Genomic DNA, 23,876 nt, shown 5'->3' on the forward strand with positions numbered 1-23,876 from the left:
ATACCAAAAAAAAAAAAAAAAAAGAAGAAGAATAGAGAACCGTTTTCCTTATCCTGAAATTCGCAGCTTGCACAGGCAACTGAAATGCTATACATGCGTTTGGACACAATGAATACTACGTGTGTAGACAGGTATAGTAACTGCCTTTTTTCTGTACTGGGTGTTAACAGCTTCTCCCTGTGCTTTATAGAAGAACTGGATCAGAAAAACATTTGCCTTGTTAAGAATTTCCAAGTTGGTTTTTCTTCCCTGCCTCCCCCAAATAATGCTTTATATAGTAATAAAACCCATACTTGTTGTAATATAACATTACACTTTCTAGTCTGTCTTTCAGTGATGCCCATGCTGAGGTTTTCTTTAATTTCATTCATTGTTTACTTGTTTGGTTCTTTGATATGGTTACACTTTTCCCTCTGTAATGGGTAGGTAAGCTTTTAAAATAGACCTTATGCTAACCCATATGTAGAAGCAGAGTCTAATACTAATACTGTATATTTACTATGTTTATATATTATATATGTGATTTTTGTTTATAGATAGTATCTGCTTCTAAAATAATTAGCTTCTGTATAATTACAGCTTCAAGACTCAGTTTATACAAAAGACCATGTTGGATTTTTATAGCTGTGGTAATTGCATGCCCACTGTCTCTTTTGGGTGAGGTCCACGTACTGCCTTTATTAGCTAGAATTCTCTCTTACCTCTGTCATTTTCCCAGAGTAGATCAGGACAGATATTGAACATATTTCATCATCTAGCATGTCCATTGTTCAAATGCGGATATTTGAAAATTTTTGGTAAAGGCTCTCCTGTGTCATTGACCTATTATCTTGAGTAATTTCACTGATTGAAATTATAAATATGTGAGGGATGTGCTTTAGGAAAGTGTCTGCTGGGTTTTTTTTTTGTTTTTTTGTTTTTTGGCACCTCACACCTCTGTTTCATTGTCAATTAAATGGGGAAGATAATAGGTTCCTCAGAAGTTATTGTTGTGAATTAAATTATAAACATATGTAAGGTACTTGACACACAACAGGCACTTGAATCATATCTGTTACTCACTTTTAAAGGATAGCACCCTTAGGACTGAGATGGGGGACTGTTACTTTTTGAAGTAGATGAGTTAAAGGATTTGCACAGAAAAGAGTAAGTGGCAGGAGAGGATTCAGTTGTAGGTAGGGGAAAAATAGGCTTTTATTTGTCTGAAGAATTAGGTAAGTTCCTATTATAAATTGCAGCCATTCATCCTTTTCTCCCCCCACCCCCCACTTCTCTGTATAGATTTATTAATTGGTTTTCCCATCATCTGAGTAACTTCCAATTCCGCTGGAGCTGGGAAGATTGGTAAGTGGTGTTATGTTTATCTTTCTATTCTCTATAATCTACCATAAAAAATGTAATATTTAATACTGTAACATAAAGGCAAAGCAATCTTCTTCACAGTCTGAAAGATTCAGATTTTTTTTGTTTTATATATATATATAAATGAAAAAATATAGGTAGAGGGGAACTATTTGTGGTGAAACACAAGTTAGATATAAGTGCAGATTATGTGTAAACTCATAAAACTGTATTTCCTCATTAGGTCAGATTGTCTCAATCAAGATCCAGAAAGTCCCAAACCAAAGTTTGTAAGAGAAGTTCTAGAAAAATGTATGAGGTAAGTTTTTTGGGTTTTCTCCTTAGCTTAGGTCTTCTAATTTCTGTGGGAGGGATTTTTCTCCTCTCTGCATTTGTGATGTTTGTCCAGAATATCATTTTTAAAATCCAAGTACTTACCTCTCTAAGGTTTTTAGTCAAGATTTAGGGTGGGGAGTTCCCGTCGTGGCCCAGCGGTAAGGAATCCAGCTAGGATCCATGGGGATGCAGGTTTGATCCCTGGCCTCAATCAGTGGGTTAAGGATCTGATGTTGCCATGAGCTGTGGTGTAGGTTGCAGACGCAGCTCGGATCCTGCATTGCTGTGTCTGTGCTGGAGCTCTGATTAGACCCCTAACCTGGAAACTTCCATATGCTCCAGGTGTCGCCCTAAAAAGCAAAAAAAACAACAACAACAACAACAAAAAAAAAGATTTAGGCTGAAAAACTTATGCAACCATGCTGCTGGATTTTATGTGAATTAAGCCAAGAAGTTTTTGTTTTTTAGTCAAATATACTTTGAAATAATTTCAAATTTCTGGAGAGTTGCTAAAATAGAACCCTATATCATGTTCATCTAGATCGCCTAGTTGTTAACATTTTACCACATTTGTTCTAATGCTTAGTCCTTTTCCCCTCTCAGTGTATATATACTCTTCATATTGGTCTTTTTCTAAACTCTTTGAAAACAAGCTGCAGATAGGATGTCTGATCCTTTAACGATCTGTCATATATTTCCCCAAACGAGTCACTCTCCTGCATGACCAACATATATAGTGCTCCAAGTCAGAACATGAGCTCTGACACAGTAATAACAACTGTATAATCCATAGATGCTGCTGAAATTTCAGCAACCATCCCAACAATGTCTTTTTCCTTTCCAGTCTAGAATTGGATCCAAGAACATGAATAGCACTTAGTTGTCATTTTCTTCAGATTCCTCAGTCTTCAATAGCTATTATTCTTTCTCTTTCACATTCTTGTCAGTCTTGAAGAACGTAGACTAACTTTGTTGCGTTGCCTTGCTGCGTCCTCTTAACTCAAGTCTTGCATTGTTCTACCACTCGAGATGTTAACTTTGATCATGTGGCCATATTGGTGTCTGCCAGGCTTCTCTAACTTAAATTCACCATTTTCCCCTTTGTGGTTGGTTAATATTTTGTGGGAAATGTTCTGAGCTTACACTCACATCCTATTCTTCATCAGACCTCCACTGACAACTACTTTTTTTTTTTTTAAGTAGTTTTATTTATTTATTTATTTATTTGTCTTTTTTTGCTATTTCTTGGGCCGCTCCCGCAGCATATGGAGGTTCCCAGGCTAGGGGTCAAATCGGAGCTGTAGCCACCGGCCTACACCAGAGCCACAGCAACGCGGGATCCGAGCCGCGTCTGCAACCTACACTGAAGCTCACGGCAATGCGGGATTGTTAACCCACTGAGCAAGGCCAGGGACCGAACCCACAACCTCATGGTTCCTAGTCGGATTCGTTAACCACTGTGCCACACCGGGAACTCCGACAACTACTTTTATATGCCACCACTACAGTGGTTGCCAGGTGATGGTTCTCACTTTCCATTATTCTTTCTACATTTACTAGTTGGCATTCTACGGTAAGAGCTTTCCTTTTTCACCTATTTATTCCTGTGTTTATGTATTAGTAGGGACTCTTTCATTTAGTGGGGTTTTTTGTTTGTTTTTTCATTTTTTTGAAGTTTTATTGAAGTATAGTTGATTTACAATGTTGTGATAATTTCTGCTGTCCAACAAAGTGATGCAGTTATACATACACACATCCATTCTTTTTCAGATTCTTTTCCCATAGAATTTTTCACAGAATATTGGGTAGAGTCTCCTGTGCTGTATATAGCAGGTCCCCAATGGCCAGTCATTCCACATACCTCAGTGTGCATATGCCAGTCCCAAACTCCTGGTCCATTCCTGCCTCTGCCCCACCTTTCCCCTTTGGTAACCTATTCAGTGTGTTACAATTCATGACTGTCATTATTTTGATGCTCAAGTTGTCCCTGATTTGTCCATTGAGAGCCCCTTGTGGCTCATGTGGGTTTGTTTTGTTTTGTTTTGCCACACCCTTGGCATATGGAAGTTCTTGGGCCAGGGATCAAACCCACGCCACACTTGTACCACAACTGCAGCAACACCAGATCTGCCTTAACCTGCTGCGCCATATGGGAACTTCCCTTTTTTTCCCTTTTTTTTCTTTTTTAATATCTCCTTCCAGTCATTGAGCGTTTCCTTATTTGTGGCACAGGTTCTAGGCTCATCCTATGTTTCCTTGCCCCTTCCCAGGAATCATCAGTTTATTCAAGGAGCCCGAGTTTGTGTTAATGGAGCATGGTATTTAGGAATCAAGATCTGGACACTTGATATTCTTGTTGCTATTGGGGTGTCATTGGTTCTAGGCCCACTGGATGGATAAGGGTAGTGAATATATTTATGCATGCACACATATACACACACACACATACATTTATCTACAGCTATTTTTATGTCCACCTAGGTGCATGTATCCCTCTGATTCCAACCCAGCATCTCATTTTTTCCTAGCCTTCCCCTTTGCCATGATTTCTAAATATCTTTGCAGGCATTAAGAAATTTGACTCCCGGAGTTCCCGTCGTGGCACAGTGGTTAGCAAATCCGACTAGGAACCATGAGGTTGCAGTTTCGGTCCCTGGCCTCGCTCAGTGGGTTGAGGATCCGGCGTTGCCGTGAGCTGTGGTGTAGGTTGCAGACACGGCTCAGATTGCTGTGGCTCTGGCGTAGGCCGGGGGCTACAGCTCCGATTCAACCCCTAGGCTGGGAACCTCCATATGCCATGGGAGCGGCCCAAAGAAATAGCAAAAAGACAAAAAAAAAAAGAAAGAAATTTGACTCCCATTAGGCTCAGTAAGTATTTATTGCTACGATATAACTCATCTCCCAACCATACAAGCTGTCTCCTCTGCCTCACCCCACCTCACCATCACTGGCCCACATCTCAGTGCAAATCAGTTAGTTCTGAAGAAGGCCGGAGTTCTGTTGTGCTGGCCTGGACAAAAATTTAAAGGACCTGTTTTCCCACTTTTACTTCTTGGTTGTGAGCTGACTCCAGGGTGTTGGAGGTTAAGCTGGATATTCCCAAAGAATGGAACATATGAATGACATTTTCTGAGGCTCTTGTTTGTATTGCAGGTTATCTTACCATCAGCGTATATTAGATATTGTCCCTCCTACCTTCTCCGCTCTGTGTCCTGCAAACCCAACCTGCATTTACAAGTATGGAGATGAAAGTAGCAGTAAGTAATAAAACAAATCTATTTTTAAAAAGTACTAATGCAAGTATTCTCTGAAGTCAGTTATCTAAGATGAAGAATGAACTTTCTCTTTTCTTGGGGTTATATTTTCTGTTTGAAAGGTGATCTCTCACTAGCCATTACTGTTTTATTTGCCCTGTCATCATTATGAAGGTTCATTGTGATTTACTTGGTTATTACTAGGTTGTTTTAACTTTTTTCATTTAATACTATTTATAATGTTACATCCATGACATTGTTTTAAATGTGCTGCTAAGTATAGCAAGATGAATTTATAGCCAGACCTTATTAAAATGAAAATGTTTGTTACAGCAAAGGTGATTACTTGGAATTGATTATCATTTGAACAGTTCAGCTGTCAGAGCATAGGTGTACCTAGACTACATTTTGGCCAGCAGTATGCCTCTAGAATTCTCAGATATGTTCTGACTTTTTCGCCACATCATTTCTGAGATTACACTGTCAATCAGGGGGGCTGTATAATTTGATATGCCATTTTGTGCTTTATACTTACTGAAGGTAAGGGTGTACATTGTGATCAGTGGCGGGACTTAGGTGCGGGGTTTCCAGGCTAGTCTTTTCAGATGGTACGGAACATGGCTCTTCCATGAGCCTTCCATTTCAGTGTGTAGTGGTGCTTTGCATCTTGAAACTCACTCCTCTCCCTTGCCTTCTCATATGGCACCACTGCTTCTCCACCTGCCCTTCAGACTACACCTGTTTTCCTTGAAATAAACTCAGTCAGTCCCAGTGATAAGTACATTTCCTACGTTACTATGTCACTTAATCCTTAAAACGGCTCTGAGAAATAGGTATGTTTATTATACCAATTGTACAATGAGGAAATGGCTCCAGAGAGGTAAAGACAGAGTGAGATTGCTTCTGAATGGTAAAGCCCAGACTCAAATCCAGGTTTACTACCTGAACAGTCCCACTCTTGATCATTGTGTTTTCCTGATATGGCATTTATAAGTGCCAGGTTCTGCGTTTTCTGCATTGTACTGGCTCAGCGAACCATAAGATGATGCCGTTTTTGATATCCAAGAGTTAAGACTTTTGTTAAACACTGAGCTTTCTTTTTCCCCATAGAAATAGCTCAGCCTTTGAAAGGCCTCCTGACAGTTGTTCTAACTTTGTTATTTGTCAGTTCTTCTCAGGTTAACCTCTACTTTATCCAGGCCCACTTCTTTTTTTTTTTAACTGCTTCTTGTTTTTTTGTTTTGTTTTGTCTTTTTAGGGCCCACTCATGGCATATGGAGGTTCCCGGGCTAGGGGTCTAATCGGAACTACAGCTGCTGGCCACAGCCACAGCCACACAGGATCCAAGCCGCTTCTGCGCCCTTCACCACAGCTCACAGCAACACTGGATCCTTAACCCACTGAGCGAGGCCAGGGATCGAACCCACATCCTCATGGATGCTATTTGGGTTTGCTAACCACTGAGCCATGATGGGAACTCCTCATGCTTCTTGCTCTTGGTTTTGCCTTTGTACCCTTATCCCATTCTGGAAAGCCCTTTCTGTTCTCTAATTCCAGTTCTCTCTCCGGGGTCTAGCCCAAGGTACACTTCCTGTTTTGTTTGTTTTTACCTTTAGCAAGGCAGTTTTATGTTGCTCTCTGGCTGCTGCTTTTGTGAATATCTTGGTTTCCCCCCCACACCTAGAATGGAGACTCCTCAGTGGCAGGGGATTCTCTCCCCCCTCCTTATTTTCTCCTTTCAAGGAAAAGCACAGAGCACATGTGATCTGTTGTAACTGATTTTATTCACTCTAAGTTCTGTCAGGCAGGATTGCCTCTTTGTTATCTCTTTGTCTACCTTACATTAAAAGTAGATTTCTGATTGCTCTGGAGATGCCTTACAGTATAAATTAGCACAAATTTTACACAGTAAAGACTCAACAGATATTAACCAATAGTAATTATGTGGAGTCACAGCACATGAGCATCTGTCTGGCTTAGGTAAATACAAGCACGTAGACTTAGCAAAAAAGAAAAGCAAAAAAATCTGTCATAAGTTGGCATTCTTCACCTTGCTCAAACTCAAACTTAGTTTTCACTGTCTTAGGAAAAAGGAAAAGGAAGGGTACATTGACAAAAATGAGAGAAATACATTGATTTTCACTTTTTACAAAAGGAATTTAGGGAGTTCCCATTGTGGCTCAACAGGTTACAAACCCACTCTAATATCCATAAAGATGCGGGTTCGATCCCTGGCCTCCCTCAGTGGGTTAAGGATCTGGTGTTGCCATGAGCTGTGCTGTAGGTCACAGATGCAGCTTGGATCTGGTGTTACTGTGGCTGTGGTGTAGGCCGGCAGCTATAGCTCCGATTTGACCCCTACCCTGGGAACTTCCATATGCCACAGGTACAGCCCTTTAAAAAAAAAAAAAAAAAAAAGGAAAGAAAAAAAGAAATAAATACAAAGGGAATTAGAAGACTGTCAAAGGACAACTGCATCTACATCCATACTTCCCCTCAGCCCTCATCCCTGAGGAAGAGCAGCACCCCTTGTACTCTGAATTTCAGTTAGCCACGTGTTCCTAAATAAGTATTGAGGCGAGAATTAGTTCTTATGCTCTCTTTCAGGTGAAAAACCATTGACCTATTAAATGAAACGTTCACGGTTGGTTGTCTTTATATACATTAAATATTGAGCTTAGGATAAAGTGTACTCTGTTTTTGAAGTTGTTTTTTTTTTTTTTTTAATCTCTCTGTTACTTATTACAAGAATAGTCTTAAAACGTGATCTACTTCCCCCACCCCCATTCTGTGCTTAGACTCTCTTCCTGGACATTCAGTTGCCCTCTGTTTAGCTGTGGCCTTTAAAAGTAAAGCGACCAACGATGAAATCTTCAGCATTCTGAAAGATGTACCAAATCCTAACCAGGATGACGATGATGGTAAGAGAATTAAACACTCGTATTTGTTTGGCTTGTCCAGCCTGTCATTTGTTCCTAGAACCCAGGTTGTCCCTTAAGCATTCCCTGCTTTCACCTTTCATCCTATGCAGGATGACTGATGTATTATAAAGTTGGATGTTCTCGCCAAATAAAACTACTATAATAATGATTCACATTTATGAAGTATATGCCATGTAATAATTCCAACCAACACCTCTAGATTTTTTTTCCTGGGGAAGAATGGGAAAATTAGTAAAATAATTTATAAGTTTATCATCAGTAAGGAGATAAGACAAAAAGTGATGAGCAGGATTTGCTGTATCACACATTAAAACATCCTGAAAAATACAGTAACTAAAACAAGACATAAATCAGTAAAACAGATGAAAAGTCTCCTGTGACAACTGGGTAACCATTTGGGGGGAAATTTTTCTTAGAGCTGTATGTAATGTGGGTACTGAAAAATAACTAAAACATTAATGGTATTTGGATTATTTAGTATGGTTTTGTTTAGATTTTTTTAAGAAAATGTATTATGATGTTAGAGAAAATATATTTAAAAAGTACAATTCATGATGGTGGTATCAGACTCTGTCAGACATCTTAGGATACAGACCTAAGTGTGAAGGGCATATTGTGTTTTCTTCTTATAACTGTATTATTAGAACCACCATTTAGAGAGAGATGAACCAGGAAATCTATATTGAATTTGTAAAAAGAAATAGATTAAATAGAAGAATTAAGCAAACAATTCCAAAAAACTAAGAACTAAGATTATGCTTAGTTTTACATTTTAAGTGTTTGAAATCGGTGATGGTCTTTGTCATTTATTAGCACTCATAGAATGTTGCTCGAATGTCTGACTTAGCATTTGGATGAGTGTGCCATCTTTAGTGATTCAGGCAAGGGAACAGAGAATTGCTATACTAACATTTTCCTAACTCTCTTACTATGGATTATTTTTCAGATGAAGGATTCAGCTTTAACCCATTAAAAATAGAGGTCTTTGTACAGACTCTGCTACACTTAGCAGCCAAGTCATTCAGCCACTCCTTCAGCGCTCTTGCAAAGTATGTGCAACCAGAACACACACCCTGTCTTGAGGGCTTATAACTTTGCTTGGTGAATACCAATAGCATAGTAATTTTAACCCATCAAATATCAAGATCTTAATAATAGTATTACATAATTTGATACATTGGGTTTTGGTTTGTGGTAGCTAAAATCCCCATCCTGTGGCTCCTGTCAGTCTGTTTGTATAGTTTATGTGTATATACAGAATGTACATTTTTTTCACATAAACTTTTAAAGAAACAAACGAAAGACCTGGATCTATAGGACATTCATATAAACAGTTAAGAAGTTCCCACCTTATCTAAGCGTCTTCATTAGAAGAAGGTGAGCAGAATTGTGAGCCAGCTATATTTTTGGGAGACACCCAAAGGTTGGCATCTAAAGATAGCTTTCTGACTTGTCAGTCCAGAAGAAGAAAAAAAATTTAGCTATTCCTCTAGTCAAGCAGAGAAACTGGATTCCTCACCCCCATCTCAACTTCCAGGTCTCTCTGTGACCTGCCAGGTTCCCATAGAAAGTACAGTCATTACTGCACCTGTGTTTGGAGACAGTTCCTCAGGCCTTACCTACTCTCAGATACGTGGTAACCACAGTCCTAGGCTAATGACACTATATTGTAATTCTATGATTTTTTTTGACAAACTGCATACAAACTATGATTTCCTAATCATACCTTTTATACCCTTAATGGTAAATATTTTGTATTTTTGCACTTACATATTTCACTGTAAATTCACATTGTAAAGGCACTGAAAACATTAAAAATGCTTAGTAAGTTTATATGTGGTACTTTCTCTCCCCCCCATCAAAAGGTTTCATGAAGTCTTCAAAACCCTAGCTGAAAGTGATGAAGGAAAATTACATGTTCTAAGAGTCATGTTTGAGGTCTGGCGGAACCATCCACAGGTAAAAACTATTTAATTAGACATGTTGAGGTGCTGAATGGGTTGGGTGGTATAAAAATAAGGCAGTTGGAGTTCCCGTCGTGGCGCAGTGGTTAACGAATCCGACTAGGAACCATGAGGTTGCAGGTTCGATCCCTGGCCTTGCTCAGTGGGTTAAGGATCCGGCGTTGCCATGAGCTGTGGTGTTGGTTGCAGACGTGGCTCGGATCCCGAGTTGCTGTGGCTCTGATGTAGGCTGGCGACTACAGCTCCGATTCGACCCCTAGCCTGGGAACCTCCATATGCCACAGGAGCAGCCCTAGAAAAGGCAAAAAGACAAAAATAAATAAATAAATAAATAAAAATAAGGCAGTTAATACCATCATTTTAGTTTACAAAGTAAGAAATTTGACTGCCTATAGAATGTTTTAAAGTCTGTAATTTCAGGGCTATGGGAGTAGTAATTTTTGAGTCCCTCTTTAAAGAGCAAGTGTTACGACTTGGTTTGATATTATCTCAGCACATTTTTAGTACTTAAGAATGCTTATTTCTTGAAAGATTCCTTAGTTGGGTAGGAAATAATTATCTGGTCTATCCAATTTCTATAAACAAGGTCCAGATTTCACAAATCTTAGTATACTATTTTCCTATCATGTGTTAAAAAGCATTAAAATAAATTTCAGAGTATATTTAAAATTTTCATGATAAAATGCTCCCGAAATTTTAAATTCTAGAATTCAATGAAAATTATATATTTTTGTATAAACTACAGTAGTTTTCAGAAAAATTTAAGTGTTAACACATTGTTTTTTTTTTTAATCTATTGGTGTTACTGTATCTTTTTTTTTTTTTTTTGTCTTTTTAGGGCCACACCTGCAGCATATGGAGGTTCCAGGGCTAGGGGTCTAATCAGAGCTGTTGCTGCTGACCTACACCAGAGCCTCAGCAACACCAGATCCGAGCCAGGTCTGTGACCTGTACCATAGCTCACGGCAATGCCGGATCCTTAACCCACTGAGCAAGGCCAGGGATCGCAACCTCATGGTTCCTAGTCAGATTAGTTTCTGCTGCGCCACAACAGGAACTCCTGTTGGTATTACTGTATTCTTAAAGTAAGTACCAGAGCCAAGCAGAAGGCAAAACAAATAGTAAGACCTCATGGTTAAATTGATCAGTTCCATAGCCACTGAAGGTGAATGTCATGGTCCTCCTACTTTACTTTTGAAGCAGTGGGATTATTGTGGCCTACGTAATAACACTTATTCTCTCCTCGTAGATGATTGCTGTACTAGTAGATAAGATGATTCGTACGCAGATTGTTGACTGTGCTGCAGTAGCAAACTGGATCTTCTCTTCAGAACTATCTCGTGACTTTACCAGGTAACATGGGTTATTTTACTAGGACTGTATTCTCTAAGAAATGTGGTCTCTTACACATGAGTTCCAAATTCTGATCCAAATCAGGTTGATATTAATATCAGTCCAATCTGGCAGGATTGCATTTTACAAAGATTCCACACAATGGAAATACACATACCCAGTCTAGTTGCAGTGTCTCTTAGGAACACACCCATAAATTAGGACTCAATCAAGTAGAAATACTTATGAAGGATCTAGGCTGGTATTCCCACTGTGGTGCAGCAGGTTAAGGATCCAGCTTGTCTCTGCAGTGGCTTGGGTTGCTGCACAGTTGCAGGTTTGATCCCTTTCCCCACAGTGGGTTAAGGGTCTAGTGTTGCTGCACCTGTGGTACAGGTTGCAGCTGCAGCTCGGATTTGAACCCTGGCCCAAGAACTTCCATACACCATGGGTGCGGCCAAAAAAAGGGAAAAAAAAAAAAAGGATCCAGACTATTGGAAGGGAAGATCAGGCTGTATATAAGGGTTTCAACTAGACAGTGGGACTAGGGCAAGAGTTCAATTCCCCTGGGGACCTGAAATGCGTATTAAGAACTAGGAGAAGTCAGTATCCATGATAGATTAAGTACACATCACAGAGGGAATGAGGAAAGCCTGGTGGGCACCTGAATGCCACGGGGGAGGAAGGTCTCACTTCAGTCATAAAACTCCTAGATTTAATACACAGAAGATTCACCCATTCCGCCTAAAGGAAAGAGACTTTTCATTAAGCTTGGTTCTTATACGTGAAGTTGAGTCCATAGGCTTTATAACTGATCAGGACTGGAATGGCAAGAGTTGACACAAAGTTACTTGCAAAGACAGAAGCATACATCACAACCTTTATCCTCTTCATTGTATCTGTTATTGGCAGAGGACACTAGACCGAGTCCTCTGACTAGTGAGTCCTTAGGGTGAAAGGGCGTGGCCTAGGATTATCATACCAGCCAAGTTGGCATTCACAAATGAAGGCAACAGAAAGACCCAGCACTGCCTTCAGGAAGCTCACCTGAGTCTCGAGGATAGAGCTAGATGCTTGCACAACTGGTAACACAAGAAAACTCCTAAGTGTTGTTAGAGAAATGACTTATTCTGCCTAAAGAATAGAAGGCTATATCAAACCTTAAGAATGAGTAGGTTATGAAAGTTGAGAGGTCTTATATTCTCTTAGTGTAGCATAGACTAACCAAATGCCTTATTACTTTAAGATTGTTTGTTTGGGAAATCCTGCACTCTACAATTCGTAAGATGAACAAACATGTTCTGAAGATTCAGAAAGAGCTAGAAGAAGCTAAAGAAAAACTCGCAAGGCAACACAAACGGGTGAGTCTCATGATGATTGTAAATGGTCCAAGGAGGTTTACCAGAAACTCTGGAGAATATTAATTACCTTGATGGGAACTTATTTTTCTGAGACCAAATTAGGCGGAGCTGTTTGCAGGAAGTGCAGGAAGAGGAAGGACCCGTGGTCTCCTGTTCTCTGTTCTGTGTGGTGAACCTGTTTAGGAAGCCACAAGCCTGACTTTTCCATTATTCACTACCTCTAGATCATGTTTGCCTTCCCAAAAGGGGAGGAAGAGAAGAGAGGAGGACACCCGTGTTTCTGTGAGTTTCTGATGCAAGAGGGAGAAGATTGTTGGTGCTCACCACCAACCCAGTACTGTGGGGAGAGGGGGCCGTCATTCCCAGCCTGTAAAATTCTCATATTAGTCACTTTAGTATTTTAGCCCCTTTGGGTGGAAACAGTGAACTGGCTGTATCCTGAAATGTAGCATAACAGTGCTGGTATTGTTCCTGATAGAATTTTCTAATGCTATGCACATTTATCAGAGTAGAGGGTGAAAGCAAGAATGACTTCTGTGAGCCTAGAGCAAGTGCAGGTGCTAGTCTCCATACGGACATGTGTATATAAACACTGACAAACCTAAAATACTGTAAGGTAAATGGCATCATGCCCATCTTACATGTGTATAAACGCCAGGGACTTTCCCTCATGCCACACTGGTCTCTAGATATATGGTATCCAACACAGTAACCACCAGCAACATATAACTTTTTTTTTTTTTTTTTTGCCTTTTAGAGCCATACCCACGGCACATGGAGGTTCCCAGGCGAGGGGTCAAATCATAGCTACAGCTGCCGCCCTACGCCACAGCCACAGCAACTCGGATTCCGAGCTGCATCTGCGACCTACACCACAGCTCATGGCAACGCCAGATCCTTAACCTACTGAGCAAGGCCAGGGATCGAACCCTCAACCTCATGGTTCCTAGTCGGATTCGTTTCTGCTGTACCACAGTGAGAACTCTTTTTTTTTTTGTTTTAAACATTTAACTTTAAGCTAATTAAATTGCAATACAATTTAAAATTCAGTTCCTTAGTCACACTAACCACATTTCAAGTGCTGAGCAGTCATGTGTGGCTAATAGCTTTTGTGAGGGCATTAGATTTATGTTGATGAAAAGTATTGTGATGAGAGACGCCCGAGGCCCTAACCCTGTAGGTTCTCTTGGGGGCAGTGGCTCATTGTTCACAAACTCAGGTTCACAGCAATTTCATAAAAAACATACCTGGACATTTTCCATGGAACTTCAAAGCTGTTTTCATTTTAATAGAAGGAAAACGTGACACACATCTCCTTCTTTTTTTTTTTTTGTCTTTTTTGTTGTTGTTGTTGTTGTTGCTATTTCTTGGGCCGCTCCCACGGCATATGGAGGTTCCCAGGCTAGGGGTTGAATCGGAGCTGTAGCCACCAGCCTACGCCAGAGCCACAGCAACGCGGGATCCGAGCCGTGTCTGCAACCTACACCACAGCTCACGGCAACGCCGGATCCTTAACCCACTGAGCAAGGGCAGGGACCGAACCCACAACCTCATGGTTCCTAGTGGGATTCGTTAACCACTGCGCCACAACGGGAACTCCCCACATCTCCTTCTTGAATGGACTACCTTGTAAAAGGCATAACTCATTTCTGCTTTGTAGCAAAACACTTCCAGCGCCATTACCCCAAGACTAGTGCCACTGAATTTCCCTGGCTTAGATAAGTACTCCCAGGACTTTGGACATTTGCCTGTATATTTGGGACAGTGGATAACTTTTACTGAAGAGTACAAGTCTTCACATAGCATCTTATCATATACAATAAAATCCTCCTGTTTAGTTGGTGGGATTGAATACACTGGAATTCTAAATGGTATTTTGTTTTTGTTCTTTGCATTCTGTAGCGAAGTGATGATGACGACAGAAGCAGTGACAGGAAAGATGGGGCTCTTGAGGAACAAATAGAAAGACTGCAGGAAAAAGTGGAATCTGCTCAGAGTGAACAAAAGAATCTCTTCCTTGTCATATTTCAGGTATCTTGGCTTGGGACGTTGATATGTTCAATGAAACAATACATTTCTTTAGTTTTAAAAAATGTTTTAGGAGTTCCCGTCATGGCACAGTGGTTAACGAATCCGACTAGGAACCATGAGGTTGCGGGTTCGGTCCCTGCCCTTGCTCAGTGGGTTAACGATCCAGCATTGCCGTGAGCTGTGGTGTAGGTTGCAGACACGGCTCGGATCCCGAATTGCTGTGGCTCTGGCGTAGGCCAGTGGCTGCAGCTCCGATTCGACCCCTAGCCTGGGAACCTCCATATGCCGCGGGAGCAGCCCAAAGAAATAGGAAAAAGACAAAAAAAAAAGTTTTAAATCATACTCATTCATAAGATCTTAAATATATTAAAATGCACCATGTTTACCTCCAAATTCTGTTTACTTCTTAGCATTCTTGAATGAGCATTTCTCCATCATTTAAATAAAAAATTGAGGATGCTTTTGTTAAATATCTCTTCCATATTTACTCCCAATCGTTGATCTGTTTAGATGGTTGTTTTATCTAACTTTTGAGTATACATACATTCTTATTGATATCCTTAGAACAGCTGCTAAGAAAAAGTACTGGCATAAATAATCTAGACATTAAAAGTCTTCATGTATTACCAAAAAGGATATACCATCGTATGTTATCACAGGTCTGCTTTTCTGCACTGACAGCATGTACTGAATTATGACAGCTAAAGATACATGCGACAAAGAGCGGATACAAGCCATACTTTTGAGGTCTTTTGGTCAAAAATGTGACTGTTTCTGAAATACAAGAATTTTTTTCTAACACCTGTGGAATTTTGTACCCCACTCCTAGCGTTTCATCATGATCTTGACTGAGCACTTAGTACGATGTGAAACTGATGGGACCAGTGTATTAACACCGTGGTATAAGAACTGTATAGAGCGGCTCCAGCAGATCTTCCTTCAGGTTTGTGAGAAACTTTGGGTAATGAAGATCACTATTCTCAGCTGCAGGGATTTTCTGTTTTAAAAGCTTGTGAAATTTGTTAGGTGGCTATGTAGGACGTGTACATAGCCCTTAAGTTTGTGTCCATTTCTTCCTACTGCTGTTCATCAGAATATTTAGGCTCAAATTACCTCTCTATCCCTCAGACTCCTAATTGCCGTTCTCTTTGCTGGAGAGTCTTGCTATAATACCAAATATAGAGGGAAAAAAATTGCTGAGGGGAAAGTAATTAGATTTTAAGGACCTCTGTAAATGTTCACATGATAACCTTACTTCTGGGTTATCATGTGAACTCAAGTTCCCTGAGGTCTTCATAGAAAGCAAAAGGCAACTGCTCTCTGCTAGATTTAAGTTACACATTTGTAGGAGAGTAGAACTAATCCTTTCTATATTCAGACATCAATACCCCAAATCTTCATTTGTTTGTTCTAGAAAAGAGTGATTAAAGCAGAAGGCAGAAAAGGTGGGGGGGGGCATTCTGTAAGCCCCCCCAAAAAATTCACTCTAGGTGTTTCAGTTCCTGACAAAAGCTTTAATACCCTAGTCCCCTAGGAATCTGAATATATTAAAATTTAAACATGTACATACAGAAGAAAATATTTCATTTTCTGACTTTTTTTTTGGTTAAGTCACTGATTTTCAGTAAGATGAAAAGGGAGCTCTTTATTTTTGAAAGATAAAAAAACAAGATTTGGGTTTCCTATCTTATGGGAGACACTAACAATCATTGGCTAATTCTCTACTAAATATCTTTTTTCCTTTGCAAACAGCTTTTTTTAATGCCCTAACAAAAAGGAAAAAAAAAGAAATGACTCCATAATTTTTCTTATGTTTCAGAGACTGGTTTTAACCAATGTTATTTAACAAATAACACTCTGCTATTCTTACTTGTAATGAATGTACCTTCTCAATCTGGGTACTTTTTTTTTTTTTTTTAAATGATTTGTATTTTTCTCCATTATAGCTGGTTTACAGTGTGGTCACCAACTTTTTAAAATATCCTAATTAGCGGGGAGACATAGCTGAACCTCATGGAAAGCAGTAGTAGAAGCAGTTGCTGCTGCTATTGCCTTGAAGCATGAATTGCATTTACAGAGAAGCAGGCCAGAAATGGATTTTTTTTTTTTTCCCCCGTTACTGAACCACCCTTTTTTTCCTATTTCCCCCTACATTTTAATGTTGGGGCTTTTCAGGAGCCCATTACTCCTGATAACCACTCTTTGCCCCTGCTCGTTCCCATCATCCCACAGTGTGGGTGGGCTGCCGAGGGAAATGTTCTGCCGGATCCCTTATGTGCTCTCTTTCCTGACGTAAACATTTACTCCCTTTTCTCTGTCCACAGCATCACCAAATAATCCAGCAGTACATGGTGACCCTGGAGAACCTGCTCTTCACGGCTGAGTTAGACCCTCACATCCTGGCTGTGTTCCAGCAGTTCTGTGCACTGCAGGCCTGAGGGTCGTCCTTTTTTTTTTTTTTTTCTTTTTTCTTCAAGATTTTGTTTGCAATCTCAAAATAATTTGTCTTATTTTTGATGGTTTGAATGCTTGCTTTCTTGTAGCATCCTTTCACTTTACTAAAGGAAACAGAGGGGAAGGAAGATGGTGAAGAATATGGTAATTGCCCCTAAAAAGCAGATATTCCCTAATGACAATAATGTGATGATGACCATAGGATGTATTATATATGTGACAGATACAATTTTTCTCTGATATTTTTTCTCCTGAAGGCACAAAAGATAACTGATTAGAAAAAGAAGTATATGAAACACTAGAGGTCAAACTTACAGAGTAGTGTGTTGAACTGATGGGCTTATCAAGTAGCATAGCTTTTCACAGCTCATGGATAACCTAACACAGCTGAAATAAAACTAAAAGTATGTTTTTTAAGCACTGGTATTTCATGATTTATCATCTCCGTCTACTTTAAAATTGGTGGTTTCTTACTAAAAGTGTACTTACCTCCATCTGAAATTTTCTCTTCAAAATATTTTTTCATAACTGTAGTATTTTAAGAAACTGTTGTTAAAAAGTGTTACTAATTAGAGTGGCAGTTTCTAAATACATCTGAACATAAATCACCTTCAGATTTATAAATTTATTTTTTATGTCCAACGACAATCTCTGGGGGTGGAACACAGAGTTCTTAAGGCTCCCTGATAATTCCAGTGTACAGACAAGTTTTAGAACTGTTATCTTAGAACATCTGGTCATTTTCTCAAAACTAAGATTCATCCAAGGTCGTATTAGTGAGTTAACATGCTAAACTGCAATTAGAAGTAGCTAGATTGAATAACTATACTTGGCAGTAGGTATAGGTTTGGGTTATATTTCTGTGGAATCTGGTGCAAGTAACTACTAATTCCTGAGCCTGTTTCCTATATGGTGTTGTTCATTAAACCTTTGAAAAAAATTTACCAGTAATTCCACAGCTGGTATCTTTGTGCATTTATACAATATAGGTATTTCTTTTAACTTAGTCCATCATAAGTTTATGACGCATTAAGCATTTTCCATATTGATACAGTCTTTGGTTTACCACACAGTTAGTGGCTAGAGATTATAGAGTACACAATAGATGGGAACTCCTAGGATTTTTAAATACCATATATTTAAGAAATAATCACAAGATTAAGGTTGCACGGCAAGTTACTGTCAGAAAGGGAAGTAAAGTTCTTAACTAAATGTTCGTCTGCTGATACTGTTCCTACTTCCTACAAACTATGTCATTCATTAGTTAGAAGTGGCTCCTATTCTCAGGAAGCTGAAGGATAACCATTTAAGGCTTTGGTAACTTTGCCCTAATCTGCTTTGTAATCTTTTCATAACGTACTGCAAAGTTTGGCTAGTTATACTTACTTGAGCCAAATCCTAGAGGAGTTTCTAGGTTTTCCTCCCCTTTCTCTTGCCCCTTTCTTCATGTGGTAACAATTGCTTCTAATGACTGCTCACTGATGTTACTGGGCTCTGACCCAGTTTGGCAGCTAGGTATATGGAAAAACTGAACAAGAGATTGACTTTTGAAGGAATAAAAGTGTGAGAGCACACTTCCAACAGTTGCTGTCCCCCTCTAATGAAGCTCACACAGACAAAAGGATGGCATGTCACTGTACATCAGACCTTGCAATAAATGAATATTCTGCTAAACTACTGATGCCATTTAACATGCTTTTGTCAAAGTGACCGTATGCTTTTGTTTTCTTTGATTATAATCTCCCTTTGGTTTCCTTGATTCTCAATCTCCCTTCGAGAAATTATTCAGAAAGCAGTTCATATGAAGATAAGTTTGTTTGCTTTTCCTAGAAAGCGTTTAGCAGTGATTTGTATAATTTACTAATCTACAGGTATACCTGAAAATGAAAGAAGAGGACAGAACTTGGCCTTTAGTGACACCTGTATACCATGATTATCTTAAATTAATGGAAGTAAAGAGTGACTAGAAGCTACCTCAACTGGGCATGTCTATGACCACACTGGTCTTGGTCATAATACGTGCTGCTCATTAATAAATGGCTGTTATGTGCCAGGTGTTATAGATTGACCATATTTGTCATGACAGTTCTTAGATTATTATGCCCATCTGAAAGAAAAACAGGCCCACGGAGTAACTTACCCAGGGTCCACAGCTAATGTGAACCTATATCCATGTGGTTCAAGGGCTCCTCATCTCCCAAGGTACTAATGCTGTTGTCAGCAGCCTGAACCCCTAGTTATTCTGTTTTCATAAAGCTGCAAGCTTTTTTTTTTGTCCCAATCAGGTCATGCTGCCCATTTAGAATCAATTTTTACTGAGCTGTAAAAATTTAGCATAGCACATTAAAAAAATCAACACTCAACAGATATATAGTAAAGATTGCTGTATTGAATACTTATATAGAAAACAATTAGTAACAGTCTCAAGCCTATTTGGGTTTGACTTGTTTTGACTTTTGCCCTTAAGCATAATCTCCAAGAGCTATCTAAAGAGAAAAATTAAAATGTATAAAAACTTCCCATTCATTTATTTGTAGCAATAGGATAAAAAGTCCTTCCTGTCGAAGAACAACTTGAAAACACCTAGTTTATCTTAACTTGATTTTGTTTTTATCAAAAAAAAAAAAATGCAGAAACCTTATAATCAAGCACAGGGGATCAAATCCTCTTACTCGATATAACTACCTTGTAATCCTTTTGACAAGCTGGGCCATATCCAACTACCTAAACTTGATCCAGAAGCAAGCTGTCTTCCCTCCCAGAATTAAAAGAGAATACCTGTAAGGCACTTAGCATAGTGCCTACATAGCACATGGCAAGGGCTCGGTAAATGTTAACAAGTTATGCTAAACTTATTATCAGCACCTTTGATCAACAAACAATATAGTTGTTTTTCCATTTTAATCTAGGTTTGAAAAGGGCTATCTAGACACTAATATTAAGGTCTATAGTAGTAAACCCTAAGTAAACCCGTCCCAGCAACAGCTCCTGCTCCCTGACACGGAGGTAGAAACAGTCTAGAAGACCTGGCCAGCCTCTGGTTGCGGTGACCTACCACCGTCCCTGGTGTCTCTGGGGACAGGCATCCAGCTCAGCCAGCTTCTGCCTCTATACTAAAAGCTCTTCCTCCTCCAACTAGGGTTTGCCTTGGTAGCTTATTTCTCAATTTTAGTTGTTAACTAACACTTCCATCCCTCAGCTCCCATCCCTATTGTAAAGAATATATATATTTTGCCCACACCAGACCAGCTGGACTTTAACTGAAACCTGCCCTCAAGCCATAATGTACATAATCATTGAAGTATTATTTACACAAATGTTTTATCCATCATGAAGACTTTACATTTTGGTGAATCCTGAACAGGATCAGTCTAAATTTCATTTATTTAAATATAAAACACTGTAAAATGGGATCACTTAACTAAAAATCACATTTTCTCATATGTCAATTCATGGCCACACACAGTACAAGTCTTCCGGTACATGTCATCCTCCAGGTTTTCTTCTGGTCCATACACATGTTGATGAGCAACTGTTTCCCTTTTCCACACACTGCTTCTTACTGCTCGCCGTAATTCTAGGAAGAAAAAAAAAAAAAAGGCCAGCTTTTCAGTGGTGCTATTCAGCTGAATCCAAAAATCCAAAAATATAAATTTGGTAAGCTTACTTTCTTAAAACTTCACTAGCTTGGCCTGTGAAATTATTCATGTCATTGTTGGTGTTAGTGTGAAAAAGGAGATTCAGAAATGAGATGTGTGGGCTAGAGAGACAGCAAAAAAAGATTCACGAAACAAGTAAAAGAATAGGGTTTGTTGAAGCAGCTGAATTTTGAAAGTGGGATGCCATGGCAGGAAAGGGGTGTCAACTGGGTGACTGCGGATAAGGAGCATTTTAAATTCCTTGGAAGTCAGGAGCCACTTCTCTAAGAGGCAAGTCAAGCTTCACTTGCAGGAAAACTAAAAGCCAAGAACTCAGCCACTATAGTGAAGGTGCATCTTAGAAAAACTGCTCATGCAACTAACCTTATGTTTATTAAATTCTTGAGCCTATAAAATAGCAGTATTTTAGGAGATGACTTGCTAATAGTTATTGCAACCTACATGAAAGAATCACTATTAAGACCTGGAAAGAGGGAGTTCCTGTTGTGGCTCATAGGTTAAGAACAAGACAGAGTATCTGTGAAGATGCAGGTTTGATCCCTGGCCTTGCTCAGTGGGTTAAGGATCTGGCGTTGCCGTGGGCAGTGGTGTAGGTCGCAGACGCAGCTCGAATCTGGCATCGCTGTGGCTATGGCGTAGACCACCAGCTGGAGCTCCAATTCAGCCCCTAACCTGGGAACTTCCATATTTTGCGTGTGTGGCCCTAAAAAAGACAAAGCAAAATTAAAAAGTCCTGGGAAGAACCAAAAAGTTTGTATTTTACTTCATCTTATCTGCCAGGTAGGGGAATTGAGCAAAGAGAGCATAGGAATCCAGGTCATTTATTCCAACAGGGACTTTTCTCCCTACATCATGTTAGAACATTTTTTACAAAGAGAATTACGTTGGATGCTTTGATAGCAACTGTGACATTCTAAAGTTTACATTGCATGTTACCTAAAGAAACCAAATGCTTCATGTTACTTAGAAATTAAGCTAAAACATCTGTTTCCAGTTTTAACGAATAAAAAGAAACACTAGTTGTTTACATTTTCCTATTCTGACCAATGATCCATCAAGCCCAGCACTGTCTTTGACAGCTGCACTACCTAAATGATCATTATCTTCTATAAACTCAACCTTAAAAATCAAAGTACACCAGAAGTTCTCGTCATGGTTCAGCAGTTAACAAACCTGGCTAGTAACCATGGGGACACCAGTTCAATCCCTGGTCTCGGTCAGTGGGTTAAGGATTCCGAGTTGCTGCAGCTGTGGCGTAGGCTGTGGTGTAGGCTGGCAGCTGTAGCTCCGATTTGACCCCTAACCTGGGAACTTCCATATGCTGCAGGTGCAGCCCTGAAAAAAATAAAAAGTATACCAAGTAATCACACATATTTTCATTACCCATTTTAGATCTATGATAAGTAGGATCAAAATACTACTTGAATCTTTATATATTTTCAGCCTTTGTTATACCATGAGGATAATGAAACAAGTAGAGCTATGTATCAGGCACTGTTCCCAGCACTTTATATAAATATTTAATTCTCAGGACACTGAGATTAAGCACAACTATCATCCCAACCTTACAGATGAGAACTGAGGCACAGAGAAGTTACAGAAGTTGCCTAAGGTCTGAAGGCAGAGGCACAGCCTAGCTTTGTCCGTGTTCTTAACCACTAACTTTATTGCCGTTTTCATACACCTCCAGCGTGAAAAGTACTTAATCTGAGTTTTACTTTCAGGCTTCAGTATGTACACCTCTGGATAATTTCCAAACTAGGGAGAAAATCATGTTCATCCAAACTCTATTTGTATATCTTCATATTCTGAAGAACTGGAATTTTTCTAGACATGAATCCTAATTTTTCTAGATATATCTGGACTGCCCTCTATCCTTTTATTATTCTACCTTAGGATATATTCTAAGTAAAAAAGTAAATGATATTCTGACCAGAACTGCAGAGATGCCTCATAGTTTCAGATAAGGACTGGAAGGTGCCCCCAATTCAAATTCCACTACCTACTTTACAACTTTGTTCTGATGTGTAAGGTATACTGGCCACTTTTCTTTTATTACCCCATTAAGAAAATCTCTCAAAATCTGAATGCATCCCAGTTGTCCCAGCTAAGCTAACCTCTGCTCAATTTGAGCATTGTGTGAACGTAGAAAGATAAAATTATTTTCTTAACACTAAAGGAACACTTAAAAGTCTAGCTCACTAGCCGTAACTGGTCACAACTAAACATAATGTTTTATACTGACTTTATGGCTTTTTTCCCCATCCTTCAGCTAATCTATCAAGATGTATAATGACAATAATAAAGCCTTATCTTTAGTATTTACTAGACATTCCTGGAAAAAGTTTTGCTGCAAAGTAAGTTGGAGTTCCTGCCATGGCACAGTGGAAACAAATCCAACTAGGAACCATGAGGTTGTGGGTTTGATTCCTGGCCTCACTCAGTGGGTTAAGGATCTGGCATTGCCATGAGTAGGGGATGTGGGTCACAGACGTGGCTCAGATCCTGCATTGCTGTGGCTGTGGTGTAGGCCAGCCAGCAGCTGCAGCTCCGATTCGACCCCTAGCCTGGGAATCTCCATATGCTGCAAGTGTGGCCTAAGGAAAAAAACAAAAACAAAAAAACAAAAAAAAAACTGGTATGTCTGTCATCTTCCTGCCCTTCTTTCCCTGTCTGTACGATCTAGCCCTAAAGCCATAAAGTCTAGCAAGTAAAATAGGCATCTGTGGTAGGGTAGAGGGAGCCCAAGGAAGATAAGGAGGGACTCCTAGAGGGGCGGCAACAACAGTGAAGGAAAATTAGTCGCATTTAGGGTTAACCAAATAACTATATATATTATAAAGAATAATGGAAGTCAGGTTTCTCATGGTCAAAGTAGAGTTAAAAATAAGGAAAGGGAGAAAAATAGAATAAACCCTAAAACTTTGAATTAGAACTAGGTATAACAATGTGATTTCCAAGTTTTAATTATATACCACAGATAGACATACACATGTGTTGAGCTTAGAAAGCAGTATGGAATGTTCAAAGAATGATGAAGATATGGCCAAAGGCTAGCTTGAAGATACTCCTGTTGGCCCAAATCTGAGACTTTTTTTTAGGGCTGAACCTGCAGCACATGTTCTCAGGCTAGGGGTCAAATCGGAGCTGCAGCTGTGGGCATATTCCACAGCCACAGCAACACAGGATCCAAGCACCATCT

The 23,876-nt window shown here is 39.5% G+C and overlaps 2 protein-coding genes across 5 annotated transcripts in view; one reads left to right on the plus strand and one right to left on the minus strand.

Annotated features, from left to right (window-relative positions):
- NCBP1 (nuclear cap binding protein subunit 1) overlaps window positions 1–17,432 on the plus strand; it is a 41,015-nt gene extending 23,583 nt beyond the window's left edge. For all 3 annotated transcript variants that reach the window (XM_047767985.1, XM_047767986.1, XM_047767987.1), the window contains 12 exons: window positions 67–131; window positions 1,282–1,344; window positions 1,586–1,660; window positions 4,831–4,934; window positions 7,730–7,852; window positions 8,820–8,922; window positions 9,739–9,832; window positions 11,087–11,190; window positions 12,416–12,530; window positions 14,433–14,561; window positions 15,391–15,504; window positions 16,886–17,432. In XM_047767985.1, the coding sequence (XP_047623941.1) occupies window positions 67–131; window positions 1,282–1,344; window positions 1,586–1,660; window positions 4,831–4,934; window positions 7,730–7,852; window positions 8,820–8,922; window positions 9,739–9,832; window positions 11,087–11,190; window positions 12,416–12,530; window positions 14,433–14,561; window positions 15,391–15,504; window positions 16,886–16,999 (1,203 nt within the window). In that variant the 3' untranslated portion in view covers window positions 17,000–17,432. The remainder of the gene's footprint in view (window positions 1–66; window positions 132–1,281; window positions 1,345–1,585; window positions 1,661–4,830; window positions 4,935–7,729; window positions 7,853–8,819; window positions 8,923–9,738; window positions 9,833–11,086; window positions 11,191–12,415; window positions 12,531–14,432; window positions 14,562–15,390; window positions 15,505–16,885) is intronic.
- Window positions 17,433–19,384: 1,952 nt separating this feature from the next.
- Window positions 19,385–23,876, minus strand: part of XPA (XPA, DNA damage recognition and repair factor) — a 32,731-nt gene continuing 28,239 nt past the window's right edge. The window contains exon 6 of one of the 2 annotated variants that reach the window (XM_047768002.1): window positions 19,385–20,592. In XM_047768002.1, coding sequence (XP_047623958.1) covers window positions 20,444–20,592 — 149 coding nt within the window. In that variant the 3' untranslated portion in view covers window positions 19,385–20,443. The remainder of the gene's footprint in view (window positions 20,593–23,876) is intronic. The other variant, XR_007133264.1, reaches the window with a different exon arrangement.

Source organism: Phacochoerus africanus, chromosome 2 (genome assembly GCF_016906955.1).
Source record: "Phacochoerus africanus isolate WHEZ1 chromosome 2, ROS_Pafr_v1, whole genome shotgun sequence".
NCBI classification, from domain to species: Eukaryota; Metazoa; Chordata; class Mammalia; order Artiodactyla; family Suidae; genus Phacochoerus; species Phacochoerus africanus.